The sequence below is a fragment of the Megascapheus bottae genome, chromosome 11 (assembly GCF_031878675.1).
Source record: "Megascapheus bottae isolate mThoBot1 chromosome 11, mThoBot2.hap1, whole genome shotgun sequence".
NCBI lineage: Eukaryota > Metazoa > Chordata > Mammalia > Rodentia > Geomyidae > Megascapheus > Megascapheus bottae.
In genome coordinates, this window is record NC_143519.1 from 62,922,165 (window position 1) to 62,943,855 (window position 21,691).

The window sequence follows — 21,691 nt, forward strand, 5'->3', positions numbered from 1 at the left end:
AGCACTGTCCTTGGACTTTTCTCAAGGCCAGAGCTCTATCACCTCAGCCACAGCACCACTTCCAGTTTTTGATGTTGGCCAATCTAACTGGGGTGAGATGAAATTTTTTTAAATTTGCATTTCCTTTATGACCAAGAATGTAAAGCATCTCCTTCTGTTTGTCATTCTTCTCTCAAAAGAGAGAAGTTCGGAGAGATTTCTGTCTCGCTTTAGCTCATTTGCCCATTTATTGAATGGTTTATTACAGGTATTTTGGGGGGTGGGTGAGTATATTTTGCATACTAGGCATTTGTTGAGTATATTGCTGGTAAGATCTCTAGTCCGTTTGCCATCTTTCTAGTTTAGTAACTATGTTCTTTGCTATGCATATGTATTTCCATTTGTCAAGTCTTTCTTGTATTTGCTATGCCCCAGCAAGTTGTAGGCCTTGAACTCAGGGCCTGGGCATTGTCCTTGGACTTTCTCAAAGCCACAGCACAATTTCTGGCTTTTTGCTATGTATGTGGTACCGAGGAATCGGACCCTGGATCTTTGTGCATGCTAGACGAGCACTCTACCACTAGGCTAAACTCCAGCCCCTTGTTTTATTTTCTTTCTTTCTCAAGACTATTTTTTTTTTTTTGCCAATCCTGGGGCTTGAACTTAGGGTCTGGGCACTGTCCTTGGGACACTTTTTGCTCTAGTCTAGCAAAGTGCTTCTTGAGCCACAGTGAGCCACTTCTGTTTATATGGGACTGAGGAATTGAACCAGAGCAACTAATTTTGAGATCCTACACTCTCAAATGTGCCCTGAAATTCTTGGCTCCCAGTTTTGTGTGAGATGTTTGTTACCCCTTTACAAAACCTTAAAATTCAGAATATTAGTTTGAAAGGAAGCATCCTTTTTTCTCACACTTGAAAAGTATTTTTTCCTTCCTTTTGCTAAAATGTGTGTAAAAGTTTTATTTTGCACACATAAAAAAAGTAGACATGGGCCAGGAGTGTAGCCTAGTGAACTCAGAACCTAAATGACCTAACCTGGAGCTGGTTTGAATGCTGGCCTATCCAACATCAGAACCAGTAGTCTTAATGTTGTTTTAAAAAAAGAAAGAAAAAGAAAGCAAGCAAACAAAAATGTGTCAGTGGCTCATGCCTGTAAACCTAGCTATTTAGGCTGAAATCTGAGGATTGTGGCTCAAACCGGGTAGAAAAATCCAGGAGATGCTTATTTATCTTCAACTAACCAGCAAAAAGCTTAAATGTAACTGTGGCTCCAGTGGATGAACAGTGGAAAAAGCTCAGGAACAGCATCCAGACCCTGAGTTCAAGCCCCAGGACCTCCCCTTCCTCCACCCCCCCCCCCCCCCCCGCACGTTCACATAAGCCAGGACCTGGTGACCCATGAGGCTGTGATCCTAGCTATTTAAGAATAATCAGCGATAGCCTTGAAAAACAAACAACTTAGGGAAGATGCCCAGGCCCCTAAGTTCAAACCCCATTTCCGACAAAAACAGAAGAAAAAAATGAATGAAGCACAGAGGCGATCGGCCTTCCCGATACACCAAGCTGGTGACAGTGGAGTTCTTCCAGGATCCAGGGAGCCGTGCAGAGCCGCTCGGGGCCACGTGAGCTGCTGCTGGTGGGGGTGTGTTCTGCAGCCTCAGGAGCCCCACGGGGAGCACGGCTCTTCAGGAGGCTGAGATTCGAGGCTCACGGTGGGAAGGCAGCGCGGGCAGGGCAGTCCAAGTGATCCCCCAAAAGCCCTAAGTGGAGCTGTGGATCAAGTGGCAGGGCGCAGGCCTTGAGCGAACAAGACGAGAACCTCGAGGACAGTGCCCAGGGCACAGAGTTCAAACCCAGAACCCGTACGAAAAGAAAAAAAAACGGGAGGGGGGGCGAAGCATTCCATCTTGGAATGCAAGAAGCAGAAGGCAGATGCTCTGAGGGGAGGTGCCCGCCCGGGATCGGGGAGCGGGACGAAGGGTTCCAAGGCTCAGGAAGGCTGAGGGGCGCGGGAGCGCGGAGCGGCCGGGAGCCGGCAGCAGGACTCGGCGCGGCCGGCTCGCACGGCGCGCGCATGCGCGGAGCCGGAGCCCGGCGCCAGGCGCGCGGCCGCCACCGCCGTCGCGCGAGCCTGGCGCCAGGCGCGCGGCCGCCACCGCCGCCGCCTGTACTTGGCGCGCGGCCTCGCCTGGCGCGGCGGTCCTCACCACAGCGCGGCGGCGCGGCTCACGCCCGTCACCCTACGGACTCCACAAGACCCAGCCATCTCCTAGGATCTACCGAGAGGACCTGACGCCGGCGTCGACTGCGGCTGTTACGCCCCCGGGAGCGCGTGAGGGCCCCGGGGTCGCGGCGGGCTATTGGCCGACGGCGGCGCTCGCTCCCAGAATGCAGCGCATGGCGCGTCATTGAAGAGAGACCATGATGGCGGCGGCGGCGGCGCTGGGGCCCCCCGAAGTGATCGCCCAGCTGGAGAACGCGGCCAAAGTTCTGATGGTGAGGATGCCGCGCACTCCCTCGCCCCAACATCCCGGGGTCCTCGGGGGGTCCCTGGAAGCCCCTGCGGCGCCCGACGCGGGCGGCTCGCCGGCGCTCGGCAGCCGCCGAGGGGCCCTCGCTCCGGGGAGCCCTGGGAGGAGAGGCGGCGGTAGCGTGGCGCAGGATCCTCCGTCCTACTTTCCTCCCGCTGGGGTCCCCTTCTTTCTGCGGCTGCTCCCCTTCCTCCGCCTGGCTGCCCTGCTCCCCAGCCTGGCGTTGGGCTGTCGGAGACAGGGTTTCCCGGGCCGCGGGGCTGCGCCCCACACGGGGCCCGGCCGACTGCGGGGCGCGGGGAGCCAGGTCGAGGTGATCCCCTCTGGGCTTTGGTCGCGGGAATCCGTGGGGTCGCGTGGGCGCCGCTGGGAGTCGGTGCCAGGGAGGCGAGGAGGGAGGGGGACGCGGATCGGGGTGCTGTGAGCCACCGATTCTCTTGGTGCAGTCCGCTGCCCGAGGTGCGGGCACCGCCGGGCTAACCGCAGCCGGTGGCACGTGGAGGGACTGGCCGGGGAGCGCCAGGCCAGTCTTTGGGACCAAGGTCAAGGGGGGTGGGTGGATGTAAAACTCGGTCCAGAACCCTAGACTCTTTGTGGGTTGTATGTTTTGGAGCGCCGAGGCTTTTGCTGTTTTTCTTTAAACTTTATTCTTATAACACACTCGCCATGAAGTTTGATGAGGTCATTTCCCCGAGAAGAGTTTGAAATAGCCAAGTCAGGATTAAGATATTCCACGCCGGGGAGCGTTCAGGAAGGACTTTCAGTTACTTAGTAAACTGGATTTTATATTTGCTGGCTCTGCTTTGTTTGTTTTGTAAACATTTCTTGTGTTTAGTTTTTTTTTTTTTGAGTGTTAGAGCTTATTACTTAAATTGGTTCCGACTTTCTAAGAATTCTGAGGCTTATTTGATTACTTAAATTGGTTCCGACTTTCTAAGAACTCAAAGCAGCCTGATATATTGCTAGGGGGGGGGTTCTTTTTGGTTTGATCTCTAAGGCCTGTTCAAGCATCATATTTAAGAATATTTCAGGGGCTGGGAGTTTGGCCTAGTGGTAGAGTGCTTGCCTAGCATTCATGAAGCCCTGGGTTCAATTCCTTGGTATCACATACACAGAAAAATCCAGAAGTGGTGCTGTGGTTCAAGTTGTAGAGCGCTAGCCTTAAGGAAGCTCAAGGACAGGGCCCAGGCCCTGAGTCCAAGCCCTAGGACTGGCGCGCGTGCACACACACACACACACACACACACGAAACTAATTTTAGCATACTTTTTAGCTCCATATTTTAAAATTTTGTTTCCACATAAAACATTTTATCTTCATTAGAAATCAGGATGGCTGCCAGGCTCTGGTGGCTCACCCCTGTAATTCTCACTACTCAGGAGGCTGCGATCTGAGAGTTGTGATTCAAAGCCAGCCCAAGCACGAACATCCTTGAGACTCATCTCCAATTAATCACCAGACTTCCACCCCCCTCAAAAAAAAAAAATCGAGAAGGCCGAAAAACTTGTATTTATATTTACTTGTGTCAGGAGTCAGTTTTGCCATAAAACTGATTAGAAACTATATTTCCATAAGCAGCTCTGGAAAAGCAAAACAAAACACTATAGTATTCTCCATACAAATTTCTTAAAATCCCTAACCTACAGTGCCTCCTGAGATCCCTGAAATTTTCTGAGGAGCTAGGAGCTCTTTCATCATTGCATTGTAGAAAGAGATGTAACTCAATAGGGCTTTTGTGTTTAAATTGATAAGAGAAAACCAGTGGTCATTATTGGTCTAATGTGATTTAACATGTGTATGTGTGTTTGTCTGTAACTTCCCTAGTCCCTGGTAAGTCTGATTTTTGTCAACTATAAAGGGTAAGAAAGGGCCGGGAGTTTGGCCTAGTGGTTAAAGTGCTTGCCTAGCATGCATGAAGACCTGGGTTCGATTCCTCAGTACCACATACACAGAAAAAAGCCGGAAGTGGTGCTGAGGTTCAAGTGGTAGAGCTCTAGCCTTGAGAAAGTCCAAGGACAGTGCTCAGGCCCTGAGCTCAAGCCCAGAACTGGCAAAAAAAAAAAAAAAAAGGGTAAGAAAAGTGATAAATACTCTTGAATGCTGGATTTGGGTCTTGATACTTTTTATTTTTGGTGGGTCATGGGGCTTGAACTTGGCCTAGGCGCTATCCCTGAGCTCTTCAGCTCAAGGCTAGCGCTCTACCACTTTGAGCCACAGTGCACAGCACCACTTCAGGTTTTCTGGTGGTTAATTGGAGATAAGAGTCTCACAGACTTGCCTGGCCTCACCTGGCATTGAGCCTTGATTCTCAGATCTCAGCCTTCTGAGTAGCTGGGATTACAGGCCTGAGCCACCATCATCCACTCCACAGGGTCTTGATACTTTTAAAATTCTTTACTTTATGAATCCTTGTAATAGCTTCACAAGGTTTAGAAGCCAGAGTGAGTGAGCAAAAGCTTGAGTGTGTTTATGTGGCCAGGGTTACATGATTACCGTGCTACTGAGTTAGGGCTTGAGTTCTGATCTCTCTCTATTTAAAGCTGGGTCTTTTTCTACTTTTCCCCACTACCTCTCGTATTTAAAAGAGTATCAATTACTCGAGTTCCTTAATCTGAAGGCTGTATTCCAATATATTATGATTAATAATAGCTAACAGTTTTGAGGTGTATACTGTGTTTGAAGTAGTGTCAAGCACTTTGCATATGTTACCTTATTTAATCCTTGGTGTTTGTGTATAGTGGATAGAGTAAGGAGTTTAAACATGTATATGCTGAATGATTTATCCAAATTTACATGGAAAGTGTTAGTAGAGTGAGGGTTCAAACTCATGTTCGTTTGTTTCCAGTCTATGGTTCTTAACTTACAGGACAGTAGAATCAAGAAAGAGAAGGTAAATAAATGTTTGAAAATAGTGAAATTGTTATGCATCTTCAATTTTCTTTTCCTTTTTTCCACCCTCCCTTCTTCCCTTCCTTCTTCCTTCCCTCCCCCCATCCTTCCCTCCCTCATCCTTCTTCTTTTCTGTCTCTGTCTATTTCTCTGTCTTTGTGTGTGTGTGTGTATACGCGCGCGCACAAGTTCTGGGGTTGAACTGAAGGTCTGGACACTGTCCCTATGTGTTTTAGTACAAGCATCCCACTTGAGCCACTTCTGGCTTTTTGGTGGTTAATTGGAGATGAGCTTCATGGACTTTCCTACCATGCTGGCTTTGAACCACAATCTTCAGATCTCACCCTCTTGAGTAACTAGGAATACAAATGTGAGCCTCCAGCACTCATCTAATGTTTTGTCAACTTTTTTTTTTTGGTCGGTGTGGGGCTTTGAACTGTGATCCTCAGATTTCAGCCTTGATAGTAGCTAGGATTACAGGTGTGAGCTACCTGCCCTTGGTTAGGATGATATTAAAAAAAATAAAATAAAAACAAAGGTAAAAAACAAAAGATTCGAGCCTATTGTAACCAATAGTTGTTTGGTAAGATAGCCAGATATAAAATAGATGATTATCTTACAAGACTTTTTTTTTAAATTCTAACAACCATCTAACTGTGGTTAAAAAAAAATCCCGTTTAATTATAAATAAAATAAGCTCGCAGGAAGAGTTGGGCATGGATGATTAATGTCTGTAATCTTAGCTACTCAGGAGGCTAAGACCTGGCAGATCTCTGTTCAAAGCCAGTCTGGACAGAAAAGGGTAAGCAACTTCATCTCCAAATGATCAATTTTAAAAAAGTAAGTTACAAGTCCAGCCTGAAAGGCAAGCAACAGCTTGAGGCCCTAGTACCAGCACAATAAATCCCCCCAAAACAACAAAGCCCCCCCCCCCACCAATAAGTCAGATGTGTATTTGTCAGTACTTGAGAGGCTAAGGCAAAAGGATGGTTTGTTTTAGGTGAGCCTAGGGTATATTTAGACACAAACCAAAAAACACCTCATCAACCCATACCAAGCAAAAAACTCCTGTAGGAATATAGAAGCAATGTATTTCAAAGAAAACTTAATGATAATAACATTTTAAAACATTGTAAAGAACATTTTAAAACAAAAATCAAGTTTTCTTACTTAATGGACATACCAGTTATTAAAATGCCTACATAAAATGGTCCCCCCTGCCCTTTTTTTTTTTTTTTTTGGCCAATCTTGGCTTGAGCTCAGGGCCTGAGCACTGTCCTTGGACTTTCTCAAAGCCAGGGCTCGGGGCCGGGAGTTTGGCCTAGTGGTTGAGTGCTTGCCTAGCATGCACGAAGACCCGGGTTCGATTCCTCGGTACCACGTACATAGAAAAAAGCCAGAAGTGGTGCTGAGGCTCAAGTGGTAGAGCTCTAGCCTTGAGAAAGTCCAAGGACAGTGCTCAGGCCCTGAGCTCAAGGCCAGGACTGGCAAAAAAAAAAAAAAAAAAAAAGCCAGGGCTCTACCACTTGAGCCTCAGCACCACTTCTGGCTTTTTTCTATCTATGTGGTACTGAGGAATTGAACTTGGGTCTTCATGCATCCTAGGCAAGCATTCTTACCACTAGGCCAAACTCCTGCCCCCCCCCCTTTTTTTTCTTTTGCCAGTCCTGGGGCTTGAACTCAGGGCCTGGGCACTGTCCTTGAGCTTTGTCAAGGCTAGAGCTCTACCACTTGAGCTTCAGCACCACTTCTGGCTTTTTTTCCCCTATGTATGTGGTGCCAAGGAATCGAGCCCCGGGTCTTCGTGCATGCTAGGCAAGCACTCTACCATCAGGCCAAACTCCCAGCCCCATTTAATTTTTTTTTTCTAATGCCTGCCTGTACTGGGTCTTGAACCCAGTGCCTAGGTGTTCTGTTCCGCAGTTTTTTCACTCAAGGCCAGCACTCTACCACTTGAGTCATATCTCTCCTTCTGGTTTTCTCTTGGTTAATTGGAAATAAAAGTCTCATGAACTTTCCCTGCCCTTGCTGGCTTTAACCTGTGATCCTCAGATTTCAGCCTTCTGAGTAGCTAGGATTATAGGCATGAGCCACCCTCGCCAGGCTTGTTTCCATTGTTTTTTAAGAATAGGGTCTTGTGTCTGAGTTGATCTGGACTGATTTTCATGTGTATGCTTCTTATGTAAGTGTGATGATAGAAGGTCTACTAGGTTTTTTTTGTTTTTTTTTCCTGTCCTGGGGCTTGAACACAGGGCCTGGGCACTGTCTTGAGCTTCCATTGTCAAGGCTAGCACCTTACCACTTAAGCCACAGCTTTATTTCTGGCTTTTTTTTTTTTTTTTTGGTATTTAGTGGAAATAAGAGTATCATAGACTTTTCAGTCCAGTTTGGCTCTGAACCTTAATCGTCATATCTCAACCTGGTTAATTGACATGTGCCTCCAGTGCCTGGCCTGTTTTAGTCTTTTTTTTTTTTTTTTAAATGTATAGATGGGTTACAGTTATATTCACCAGATAGAAGATACATTATTTCTCATACATTGATACCTTCTCATGTGTTTTGTCCCCATTTCCCTCCTTCTACCCCCTTCCCCTAGTCTTTTTCCCCCCTCCTATTTCAAATAAATAAACATATAATATACCAGGTAACAAAGTCAGATACTGTAACAATATAAGATTAACCACAAGACAACACAAGAGAGAAGAGAAAAAAACATAGTACATTACGAACAAGTCACTCATAATTAAGCTCTTGTTTCCATGTATGGCCTTACGTATCTACGGTTTGAGCTATTGTAATCCTCTGCTAGGAGAGTCCAAGGCTTAAATTAATTATTACAAATGAGGGAAACCATTGAGCCTATGTTCCTTTGGGTCTGGCTTACTTTACTTAATATGATTTTTCCTAAGTTTTCCCGTTTCCTTACAAATGGGGCGATGTTGTTCTTTCTGATAGCAGCATAGTATTCCATTTTGTGCACATCTTTGTGATCCAGTCATCTACTGAGGGGCATCTGGGTTGGTTCCATATCTTTGCTATGGTAAATAGTGCTGCAATGAGCATTGTTGTGCTAGTGGCTTTAGTATGTCCTTGTTTTTGGACCTTTGGGTAAATAAATGCCCAGTAGTGGAATTGCTGGGTCATAGGGGAGCTCTATGTTTAGTCTTTTGAGGAACTGCCATACTGCTTTCCATAGTGGTTGAATGAGTTTACACTCCCACCAACAGTGTAGTAGTGATCCCTCCTGGCCACATCCCCTCCAGCATCTGTTGTTACTGGATTTCTTGATGATGGCCATTCTGACTGGAGTGAGGTGGAATCTCAGAGTTGTTTTGATTAGGATTTCTTTATGGCCAGAGATGTTGAGCATTTCTGCATGTGTCTATAGGCCATTTTTGTTTCTTCTTCAGAGAAGTCTCTCTTTAAGTCTTTGGCCCATATGTTAATGGGATGGTTGTTTCTTTGAAGATTAGTTTTGGAGTGATTCAATTTTTTTAGCTGTAGATATATTTTAAATATGAGGTCTTTGTCTGTTGTATGGTTAGTGAAGATCTCCTACTTTGTGGGCTTTCTATTTAATTTGCTAGCTATGTCCTTTGCCATTCAGAAGCTCTGCAACTTAATGCAGTTCATTTGTCCAAACCTTCTTGAATTTGTTGTGTTTCTGGGTCTTTATTAAGAAAGTTTTGGGGGCCGGGAGTTTGGCCTAGTGGTAGAGTGCTTGCCTAGCATGCACTAAGACCCGGGTCGATTCCTTGGTACCACATACATCGAAAAAAAGCCGGAGTGGTGCTGAGGCTCAAGTGGTAGAGCTCTAGCCTTGAGAAAATCCAAGGACAGTGCTTAGGCCCTGAGCTCAAGCCCAGGACTGGCAAAAAAGAAAGAAAGAAAGAAAAAAAGAAGGAAGGAAAGGATGGAAGGAAGGAAAGAAGGAAAGAAGGAAGGAAAGTAAGTTTTGATCTGTGCCAGGGAGACCTAGTATATGTGCTGTTCCTTCTTGTAAAGTTTTCAGTGTATCTGCTTTTACCTTGAGGTCTTTGATCCATTTGGAGTTAATCCTGGTACAGGGTGACATAGAAGGATCCTACTTTAGCTTTCTGCAGGTGCTTAACCAGTTCTGACAGTACCACTTTCTTCCATTCTTTTTTTTTTTTGGCTCCCTTATCAAAGATTAGTTGGCCATAGGTCTGTGGGTTGATTCCTGGGTCTTCAGTTCTATTCCATGGTCTTCAGGCCTGTTCTTGGGCCAGTACCAAACTGTTTTAGTTATTGTAGCTCTGTAATAAGAGTCTAAAGTTTGGTATTGAAATTCCTCCTGTGCTGTTCTTTCTGCTAAGAATTGTTTTTGCTATACACGGGGTCTTTTATTATTCCATATGAAATTTTGGAGTGCTTCTATTTCTTTAAAGAATGACATTGGGATATTGATAGTTATTGCATTGAATTTGTATATAGCCTTTGGCAAGATTGCCATTTTCACGATGTTAATTCTTCCAGTCTAGAAGCAGAGGAGGTTTTCCCATTTGTTCAGTTCTGCTTTAATTTCCTTTTTCAGGTTTTTAAAGTTTTCATCATAAAGGTCCTTTACATTCTTAAGTTAATTCCTAAGTACTTTATTTTCTTTGATGCTATTGCAAAAGGAGTTGCTTTCCTGATTGCTGCCTCGCTCCTCTCATTGTTGGTATAGCAGTTGATTTTTGAGGGTTAATTTTATACACTGCCAAAGTTTTGAATCAGCTCAAGCAATTTAGAGTGGAGTCTATAGGGTTCTTTAAATACAGAATCATGTGATCTGCAAAGAGGGAAAGTTTCACTTTCTCTTTTCCTATTTGAATCCCTTTTATGCTTGCTTCTTGCCTAATTGCTCTGGCTAGGACTTTTAATACGATGTTAAAAAGAAGTGGAGAGAGTGGCCATCTTTTTTTTTTTTTTTCTTTTTTTGTTGGGGCTTGAACTCTGGGGATGGACATTGTTCCTGAGCTCCTCAGCTCAAGACTGCTGCCCTACCCCTGGAGCCATCGCCAATTCCAGTTTTCTGGTGGTTAATTGGAGATGAGTCTTAAGGACTTTAGTTCCTGGACTGGCTTTGAACTGAGATCCTCAGATCTCAGCCTCCTGAGTAGCTCGGATTACAGGCCTGAGCACCACACCTGGCTCTTAAATCTTTAAGGTTGGAAAATGAGTAGTTAAATAAAGACTACATAGATGGTGTCTCCAGATTTCATTTATTTCTTCTTAAAAGAAGGTGCTATACCTTGAGTTGTGTCCTAAGAAAATTCAGAATAAGCCCGGTGCTGTGACTCATGCCTGTAATCCTAGCTATCCAGGAGGCTGAGATCTGAGGATCAATGTTCAAAGCCAGCACATGCACAAAAGAACCTGAGACTCATCTCTAGTTAACCTCTAGATAACGGGAAGTGGGGTTTGGCTCAAGGGTAGAGCTATAGCCTTGATCTGAAGAGCTCAGGGTCAACACTAGGCCTAGTTCAAGCCCCATCATACCCCCCCCCCCAAAAAAAAAGAAAAAAAGAAAATTAAGGCTAAATGTAGGTTTAGTTATTGCATTATTTAGGTGCTTTTCCATGTTCTTTTCTTTGCATAGTTGAGTATGAACTTTTGAAGTCAATGTATGCTATGCATGCATGAACTCTGACAGTCAATAGTCCTAGCTCCAGTGTAAGTCTTTTTTGTCCCTCTTTCCCTCCCTCCCTCCCTCCCTTCCTTCCTGATTCTTTTATGTCTGGTTGAGACATTTCCCCATTACTAATGGGCAAGCACTCTACCAATGAGCTACATCCCCAGCCTAAGTATTTTTTTTTCTATAGGAGTCTTCCAATCTTTGAACTATTTTTCACTTTAGTTGTGATATCTTCAATATTTAGAGGCTATACTTGTTTATTATTTTGGAGTTCCTGGGTTTGCATTCAGGGCCTGTGCTACGACTTGAGCTTATATTTCCAGTCCTTTTTTTGTTGGTACTAGGATTTAAACTTGGTCTCAAGCTTGTTCAGCCTGCCTGCTCATCTAGTGTTCTACCTTCTGAGCCATACTTCTACACTGTTTTTTTTGCTGTATATTTTGTAGATGGGAGTCTCACAGACTTTTTTTGGTCTATGCTGGCTTCAAACTACAATTAGTCTAAAGTCTTGTGAATATCTAGAATCATAGCTGTGAGCCACCAGCATCTGCTAAACATTTTTTAATTTAATTTTCAGATAGAATATCTAGAATTATAGCTGTGAGACACCAGAATCTGCTAAAACCGGAAGTGGTTTTGTGGCTCAGTGTGATATAATGCCAGCCTTGAGCAAAGAGAGGGCCCAGGCCCAGAGTTCAATACTGAAGACCCTCCCAAAAAAGTTGCAAAATTGGAACTCGGAGTCACTGGTCGTTTTGCCTCTGGGAGGTTTTGTAAAGTGAAAGTAGCGTGGCTATGTTGGTGGAATGGTGAAGTTGGGCAGGAACGTGTCTATTGTCTTGTGTTGGGATGACACTTTCCAAACCTGGCTAGTTTTCCCCATCCTTGCCCTTGTTGGTCTGATGATTTTGTATGTTTGTGTGTGTTAGTCTTGGGGCTTGACCTCTGGGCTTGGGCCTTGTTCCTAAGCTCTTCAGCTCAAGACTAGTGCTCTACCACACTGAGCCACAGCACCACTTCTGGTTTTCTGGTGGTTAATTGGAGATAAAGATTCTCATGACTTCTGTGCACTGGCTGGTTTTGAACCGTGATTCATAGATCTTGGCCTCCTGAATAGCTGGGATTACAGGTGTGAGCTATAGTGCTTACTTAGTTGGTCTTTTTTATCTTTGTGGGTGTAGGTTTCTTTTTTGTTGTTGTTATGGTTATGGGCGTTAACTCTGGTCTGGGCACTGTTCTGAGCTGTTTTTGGTCTGTTGATTTTGTTGACTTTTTTTTTCCAGTCCTGGGCCTTGAACTCAGGGCCTTGGCACTGTCCTTGGGCTTTCTCAGGGCTAGAGCTTACCACTTGAGCCACAGCACCATTTCTGGCCTTTTCTTTTAATATATGTGGGTACCAAGGAATCACACCCAGGTCTTCGTGCATGCTAGGCAAGTAAGCTAAACTGCCTGCCTCCTGTTGACTCTTTCAAGGAAACAACTTTTTGATTTATTTTATGTATAATAGATCTTATTTCAATCTCTGATAGTTCCGATTTTATTTTTGTTATTTCTGTCCTGGTTGTTTTAAGTTAACTTTTTGTTGCTCCTGTAGGTGCTTCAATTGCTTCTTTAGGTTGTTTACGTGAGCTTCTTCTGTCTTTTTAACATGGGATCCTAGTGTGATGATAAATTTGCCTCTTAAGACTGCTTTTGCTGTATCCCGTAAGTTTCTTTGTGAGGTATCTTGATTGTCATTACATTCAAGAAAGTTAAAGTTTTGAATTTCTTCTTTGATTTGTTTTGTAACCCAGGAGTTATTCAGAAGTATGTTATTCAGCTTCCAAGCGTGTGAATATTTTTTACCCTTTACTATGTTGTTTAGAACTAGTCTAATTCCACTATGGTCATATAGCATACAGGGGATATCAGTCCTCTTGTACCTGTTTAAGTTCTTTGTGTGAACTATTAATGATCTATTTTGGAATATGTTCTGTGGGCTGCTGAGAAAAATGTATAGTGTTTTGCCGTTGGGTGGAAGACTGTATGTCTGTTAAGCCCAGCTGGGCTATGGTGTCATTTAACTCAGAAGCTGATCTGTTTTTTGGTGAGAGTGGCGTATTGAAGTCTCTTACTAAGATGTGTTTGAGTTTATCTTGTCCTGTAACTCCAAGAGCGTTTGCTTGAGATACTTAGGTGTTTCCGTGTTGGGGGAGTAAATGTTTATAACTGTAATATTCTGGTTATAAATTGACCCCTTTATTAATATGTAGTGGCTATCTTTATCTTTATGTACTGATTTTATCAAGAAGTTAATTTAGTTAGAGATTAAGATTGCTACTCCTGCTATTTTGGATGGTTTATTGTAGCGGAAAATTCTTTTCCATCCTTTCACTTGGAGTTTGTTTCTGTCCTTGGCAGTGAGTAAGGTGGGTCTCTTGGAGACAGCAAATTGATGGATCTTGTTTCTTAAGCCAGTGTGCTGTTCTGTGTCTTTTGATTGGATTGTTTAGCGCATTCACATTTAGGGAAATTATGGAGAAGTGGTTAGTGTCCTTTGTCATTATTTTTCCTTTTAAGTTTTTCTCTATCTCTCTTTTTTCCTTTGTGCTGATTATAGGTGATCGTTTCTTGATGGGAATTCTTGCTGTTCTGCTCTTTGTTCTTGATTATTTGGTATTTTTTGTAATGCTGGTTTAGTGTGCATAAATTCATATAGCCTCTCTTTGAAATGAAATATTCTTATTTCCCCCTCGAATGTAAATGCTAGCTTTGCTGGATATATCAGTTTGGGTTGGCAGTTGTTGGTTTTCAGGGCATGAATGATATTTTCCCAACCTTTTCTTGCATTTAGGGTTTGTGTGAAGAGGTCTGTAAGTGATTCAAAATCTTTTTTCCATTGTTGTATAGTTCTTTCTTTGTTTTTGTCGCATTTAGGATCAGCTCTTTACTACTCAGGTCTAATGTTTTTACTATGATGTGTCTGGAGGAGTTTCTTCTGGTGTCTTGTCTATTTGGTGTTCTGAAGGCCTCTATAATATGAGCGAGATTTTCCCTTTTGAGGTTAGGGAAGTTCTCTGCTATAATCTTGGTGAATAAGTATTGTATTCCCTTCATTTTTAACTCCTCCCTTTTATCAATTCCTATTATATGAAATTAGATTTCTTGGCTGCCTCTGCCAATTCTTGGCCTGCTCTTTGGTGAATTCTGACTGATTTCTCCAGATTGATGACTCTGTTCCAGCTCTTGTGTTTTATATTCTGTTCCTGATACTCTGTTCTCCATCTCAGTCAATCTGTTGCCTAGAGCTTCCATTTTAGTTTGCATTGTGGACATTGAGCCCATCATGTCTGCTTTGAGGGTATTCATCTTTCCATATAAAGAAGTATAAACTTTGTCTATTTTTGTCTCCATTTTTTTTTTTAAATTGAGGAACTCCTTAATACTTTCCTGCTTATATTCCTGGAATTGTTTAATCTCTTTAGCCTTGTCCACAATCATCTCCTTGAATGGAATCATCTCTCACATCTCTTCTGGTATCATATCTTTGGATGGTGTCTTCTCTCTCATTCCTTCAATCTTGTTTCCTCCTGGGATTTGTGTGGGACTTTGATTATTTATAAATTTCATGATTTGTCTCTTTCTGCATTGGGAGTTCAGGGCATGCTAACTACTGTTGTAGGTTTGCTCTGTGGTCAATAGGTGGCGGTCTTTACTTGGTTTGGGGCTGTGGTTCTCTGGGTATCTGTGTGTATGTGTGGTTCTTAGCCCAGTTATTTCCGTTGCTGACGTTAGGTAGTTGGGTCCAGGTGTGGATTTGCGCTTTTGGTGTTTCTGGGGTCAGGAGGAGTGTATACCTCATTTCCCATAGTGGCTCAGGGTTATCTGTGTGAGTATTTGGGTTTTGGCTAGATAGAGCTGCTTGTTGGGATTTGCAGCAGGGACTAGCTGTTGATTTTCACCTTTGGTTCTATTGTGGTGGGCACACAGCTGATTCCTGGTATTGTTGGTAACTGTTGGCATGCCCACCTGTTCTAAATGGTGAAGGCACTTATTTTTGAGTGCATGTTTGGACCTCAGCTTGGTAGCAAAGTTGTGATTGTCTTGTATATAGCATACTTTTATTTTTTATTTTTTAAGTTGCCTGTTATTCTTGTGGTGTTGTTACACTAAAGTAAAATAAAGGTTGCTTGAACCATAAGTACTGGGAGGTTGATCTGGGACCAAGATGGCCACTAAATGTTTAATGAGTCATTAGACATGTTGGCAAAAAAAAAAATCGTTCTCATACTGCCTGCCTAGAATGAGATGGCCCCAGTTTTCATCATGCTACTTGGAATGTACACTGTTTAAACTTGCCAATTATTTATTTCTAGAATTTATCATTTCATAGTTTCAGAGTATAGTTTATCTCAGGTAATTGAAGCAGCAGGAAAGGAAAACTGAGAGAATAAAGGGAGGAGGACTACTTTATCTTCAAAAGATTGTTGTAAGGTTGAGATTACCTTCCTTTCTTTCTTCTTTTCTTCTTATTTATATGTCTGAGTAATACCTTGCAGTACTAAATATTACTCAAGGAATATTTGCAGTTATTACCAAAAGTGCTCATTGTTTTTGCTTGTAGTAGGCCCCAGTCCCAAAGAACTAATAAAGCAAAGAAGCAAGAGGAGACTTAGGCAAAGATGAGGTGGTAGAGATACCTGGTACTCAGACTAATGGAGAAAGGTTAGTGAAGGCTAATGAAGGAAGGATAGATAGTTTTGGGTTGTTGAAGGGTAAGTTCAGATTTCTTTTTTTTATTTTTGTAGGTCGTGGGGCTTGAACTCTGGGCCAGGGCACTGTCCTTGGATTTTCTCAAGGCTAGAGCTCTTATCACTTAAGCCACAGTACCATTTTCAACTTTTTCTATGTATGTGGTACTGAGGTATCAAACCCATGTCTTCGTGCATGCTAGGCCCAAACTCCTGACCCATAAATGGTTCAGATTTCTGAAAAAAGGAGTATTACAGATGTTTGAGAGGGACTTTATAGGTCAGTACTATCTAGGTAACTGACTTCCAACCTGTTCAATGTGTGGGGCCTGGACATTTTTTCCCCCAAAAGTTCCTGGGACTGTCTAGTGTCGAACTTGATATTTAGAAACCATTGCCAAGTCAATTTTAAGAATATTCATTATTTATTTACTTTTTAGATAGGGTCCCACCATGCTTCCCAGAATAGATTGTATCTACTGGGACGTAAGTGATGTTTCTGTAGTAACCTGCTGAAAAGTTGGGACTAAGACACACACTTACAGGGCCTGTTCTCAAGAGGGAACTCATAATTTTTTTTTCTTGTCGGTTATGGGACTTGAACTCTGGGCCTGGGCTCTCTGTCTGATCTCTTCAGCCCAAGGCTACCACCCTACCCCTTGAGCCACAGCACTACTTCTGGTTTTCTAGTGGTTAATTGGAGATGAGTCTCACAGAATTTAGTGCCTGGCTGGCTTTGAAGATCTCTATCTTCAGATCTCAGCCTCCTGGGTATTGAGATTACAGGCATGAGCCACAGGCACCTGGCTTTAATTTTGGTTTTAAGAAACTAAAGTCACTGGGGCCCTGGTGGCTCATGCTAATAATCCAAACTGAGAAGCTGAGCGGATTGAGGTCTAAAGCAAGCTTGGGCAGAAAAATTTCTGTGATACACTTATCTCCAATTAACCACTGGAAAAAGGGAAGTAGTGCTGTGGCTCAAATGGTAGTGATAGAGCGCTAGCTTTAAGCAGAAAAAATCCTTGAGCAAAAGAGCTCAGAGGTACCACCTAGACCCCAAAGGAAAGAAAGAAGGAAAGAAAAGGAAAAAAGAAACTAACCTCAATGCCATCCTGCAACTTAATAGATTAATTTGATAATGGTTATTTTTTCTTTTGGTGCTGGTCCTGGAGCTTGAACTCAGGACCTGGGTATTGTCCCTGCCTTTCTTCAAGTATAGTGCTTTGCCACTTGAGCCACAGCTTTACTTGTATCTTTTTGGAAGTTAATTGGAGTTAAGAATCTTACAGACTTCCTTGCCTGGGCTGGCTTTGAACCTGGGTCCTTATCCTGCTGAGTAGCTAGGATTACAAGTATGAGCTCCCAGCACCTGGCTGATATGGTGATGTTATTGTTTGTATCATATTAATCAACTAAGAGGCTAGTGTTAACATTCATGTGTACAAATAAAGTACTTAGACCAAATTCATATTTGCTCACCCCGTTAACCCTCCTAAGACACCTTGCTATCTTCCATCCAAGCTTGTTTTACTTGCACTAAGTGGCTTCACTATGGCATTTCAGATATGTATTTATTCTAATGACCTTCTCTGTTGCTCTCCCTTTCCTCTTGAAACCAAGTTTTCCTTGAGATTTTTTTGTCTCCATACATAGTTGCATTATATTTCAAAATTATTAACCTTCCTCTTTGCCCTTCTCCCTTTGTTTTACATTACTCCATAGTTAGAATTGTGTTTTCTATATAGGTGTATTTATATTTATGTATATAGGCACATAATCTTATTTACTTGTTCATGAACATGTATCTTTTATGTCTAGTTTCCACATATGATTGAAAACATTCTGGATTTTGGAACTTCTCTCGTTCTACAAGTCTTCAGGTCCATTCCCCTATAAATGATATTATTTCATGACTGTGTAGCATTTCTTTATCCATTTACCTGTTTATGGGCACCTCCACTGGTTCCACAGTTTGTTACTGTGAATATAGTCGTGAGTATTTTTCTTGTATTTACTGTCAGACTGGACATATATCCTATGAGAATGCATTCTACAAATATTTGATAAAAAATGGTATAGTGTGGCATGAGGAGGGCTAATTTTAAGTTTTTTGAGGCATTTCTATACTGATTTCATAGTGATTGTATTATTTACATATCCTAAATCCTTGCCAGTATTTTTTGTTTTACTGATGGCTGCTATTCTGATTGGGGTGAGATAGAATCTTAGTGTGGTTTTGATTTGCATTTGCTTTATGGGTGAGTATGTTGAATACTTCTTCATGTATCTATTAGCCATTTATATTTTTTTGAGAAAAAAATCTAATTAATTTGTATGCCCATTAATTAAATTAATTGGATTATTTTTGGTTTACTTTTTTTTTTTAGATCTTCATATATTCTGGATTTTTATCTCTCTCCTTGCTCTCTTCCCTTCTTCCTCTTCTTCTTCTTATCTCTCTCTGTATACCTCCATCTTGTACAGCCAGCAGTTTTCTCTCTCCCAAATAAACTCTTTTCTGCCTGAACCACATGATAGTGCCTTTCAGTGAAACTTTCTTCTGGTGCCAAAACCTAGGAGGGGACAGTGTCACGAATCCATAGATTCCTTCATCTTTACTCAGTGAGGGTCGATCTGTTCCTCATGTTTTTCTGTAGTAGGTTTAAAGTTTTAGGTCTTACTCCGAGTTCTTGGGTTAATTTGGAATTTATATCTTTAGTTTTTCCTCCCTCCTTCCCTCCCACTCCTCTTATTTTTTTGCTGGTTATGGGGGCTTGAACTTAGAGCCAGGACTCTGTCCCTGAGCCTCTGTGCTCAAGGCTAGTGCTCTACCACTTGAACCACAGTGTCACTTCCAGGTTTCTCTGTTATCTGAGGAATGGAACCCAGGGCTTCATGCATGCTAGGCAAGCACGCTACATCTAAGCTACATTTTCAGCCTCTGGAATTGATTTTTTTGTGCGGTCCTGGGGGTTTGAACTCAGCCTGGTCACTGTCCTGCAGTTTTTCTGCCACTTGAACCACAGCTCCACTTCTGGCTTTTTGGTAATTGAGATTAGTCTCACAAACTTTTCTGTCAAAGTTGGCTTGGAACTGTAATTCTCACATCTCAGCTTCCTAAGTAGCTAGAATTATAGAATTATAGGTGTGAGCCACATGATAGCCAGCTTCTTCCTTTTTGGGGGAGGGGGGAGTCTTGGGTCTTAAAGTCAAGTCCTGGGCACTGCCCTTGAACACCTTTGCTCAAAGCTAGTACTCTGCCACTTGAGCCACAGCATTACTTCCAACTTTTTCTGGTATGTGGTACCGAGGAATCAGAACTTAGGGCTTTGTGCCTGCTCTGCAAGGACTCTACCACTAGACCACACTCCTGGCCTTTTGTTTTTTGGTTTTCTTTTTTTTGTTTGTTTGTTTACCATAGAGTCTTGTGTATCAGGCAGGTGTTTAACAACTTGACCCACTCCCTCATTATTATTATTTTTTTTGCTTTAATTATATTTGGAGTAGACTTTGGTTAATGCTTGTGCCCGACTGGACTGTAATCTTCCTATTTATACTTCCATACTTCCTGTATACCTGGAATGACAGGTGTGTGCCACAACTACATCTAGCTGTTGGATGAGATGAGACTTCATTAACATTTTACTCTGTCTCAAGCTTTAATTCGATCTCCAGTAGTTGGGATTACAGGTGTGAGCCATATGTTCAATCTACATTGTTTTTACATTCTGTGTTTTGTAAATGAAATAGCATTCCTTATCATAATATATTTAGAACTGTGCTTTTTAGTTACAAGTGTGCTTGACTATCAGACTATCTTTTGGATTATTATTAGCTTTAGAAATATTTTGTTTGGAGACTAACTAGCATATTACATTTTATAATTACGCTTCTGTGGTGTCTTTCAAAGGTAATGGGTGAAAGAATGATTCAGAAATTTCCTGGTAATTGAGTTCATTTGTATATATAACAGAATAAAGTGAGAGTAGTAGTGCTTACTGTAGTAGATATATATGTATATATCTATATATATATTCAGGATACAGCAAGCAGATACCTTGTAAAAACAAATGTATTTTATTTACCAGGGAAGAATGGTTGGAATAGGAATTGAGAAATGGGAGGAAAAAATACCTCTCAATTGTAGTAGCCATTCACTATTTAACTATTAAAATCTTTTTCTTTCTTTGATTTTTTTTTTTTCTCTTGTGCTTGAATTCAGTGCCTGGATGCAGTTCCTTAACTACTTTTTGTGTATGTGTGGTGGTGGGGGGGGTCCTGGGGCTTGAACTCGGCCTGGGCACTGTCCCTGAGACCTTCAGCTCATGGCTGCCGTCCTACCCTAGCACCAAGCCCCACTTTTCCTTTTCTAGAGGTTAATTGGCTCAGGTCCTTTTGTGCCTGGGCTGGCTTTGAACCTTGATCTCAGCCTCCTGAGTAGCTAGGATTACAGGTGTGAGCCACCATGCCTGGCCTGTTCCTGAACTTCTTTGGTTAATTCTAGCACTCTACCTTCTGAGCCACAACTCTGCTTCTAGCATTCTTTTTAATTGGAAATAACATTTTCATGGACCTCTCAGCTACCTAAGTTGCTAGGATTACAGATGTGAGCCACTGGTGCCTAGCTAAAAAAAAAAAAAAATTATTTTTTGACAATCCTGGGGCATGAACTGAAAGCCTGAGCACTGTCCCTGGGCTTCTTTTTGCTCAAGGCTAGCACTCTACCACTTGAGCCATTGTGCCACTCCTGGCTTTTTCTATGTACATGATACTGAAGAATCAACCCCTAGTCTTAGAGCATGCTAGACAAGCACTCTATCACTAGGCCAAATTCATCCACCCCCCCCTTTTTTTTTTTTGCCAGTCCTGGGCTTGAGCTCAGGACCTGAGCACTGTCCTTGGACTTTCTCAAGGCTAGAGCTCTACCACTTGAGCCTCAGCACCATTTCCAGCTTTTTTCTATGTATGTGATACCAAGGAATCGAACCCGGGTCTTAGTGCATGCTAGGCAAGCACTCAACCACTAGGCCAAACTCCCGGCCCCTTTTTTTTACATTTTTATATTCAGTTTTACTAACACTGTTGTACAAATTAATGGAACTTGCTGTAACATTTGTTTTTAAGATTTTTATCATCAGAGTGATATACAGAGGGGTTACAGTTACATTCATAAGGTAGTGAGTACATTTCTTTCTTGAACATTGATTGTTACCCCTTCCCATATCTTTCTACCTCCCCCCCAGCCCCTTTCAAGTTGTAGAGATCATTTCCAATATACTGTCTTGTGAGTGTCACTATTACACTGGTTCATCCTTTGTCCTTTGACTCATTATCTTGTTTTTCCCCTTCCCTTCCTTGATTCAAATAAACAGATGAATGTATATACAATACACCAAGTAACAAAGTCAGATACAGCAACAACAGATACACCAGAAGGGATAGAAAAAAGAAAGAGAAAAAAGATAAAGGAATAAAGAAATAACTTCACATAGTACATTAAAAACATCAACCACAAGGATAAATTTCTTGTTTCCCTATCTTGGAGTTTATTTCACTTAGACTCTTCCTATGTGGCCATATGCACATAGTTTTGAGCTATTATGATACTCTGCTAGGAAGATCCTACATGTATGCTAATTATTACAAATGAGGGAAACTTTTTGGTCTGGCTTACTTCACTTGATATTATTTTTTCCAGGTCTTTCCATTTCCTTACAAATGGGACAATGCCAGTCTTTCTGATGGAAGCATAGAATTCCATTGTGTATATAAACCACATTCCCCCTCCCCCACCCGCCCAGTTCTGGGACTTGAACTCAGGGCCTGAGCACTAGCCTTGAGGAAAGCCTCAAGGCTAGTGCTCTACCACTTAAGCCACAGCACCACTTCTGGCTTTTTCTGTGTATGTGGTACTGAGGAAT

The 21,691-nt window shown here is 42.4% G+C and overlaps 1 protein-coding gene across 1 annotated transcript in view; it reads left to right on the plus strand.

Moving 5' to 3' along the window:
• Positions 1-2,203: 2,203 nt before the first annotated feature.
• Positions 2,204-21,691, plus strand: part of Xpo4 (exportin 4) — a 109,861-nt gene continuing 90,373 nt past the window's right edge. The window contains exon 1 of the mRNA XM_090342423.1: positions 2,204-2,478. Within this exon, the coding sequence (XP_090198549.1) occupies positions 2,404-2,478 (75 nt within the window). The 5' untranslated portion in view covers positions 2,204-2,403. The remainder of the gene's footprint in view (positions 2,479-21,691) is intronic.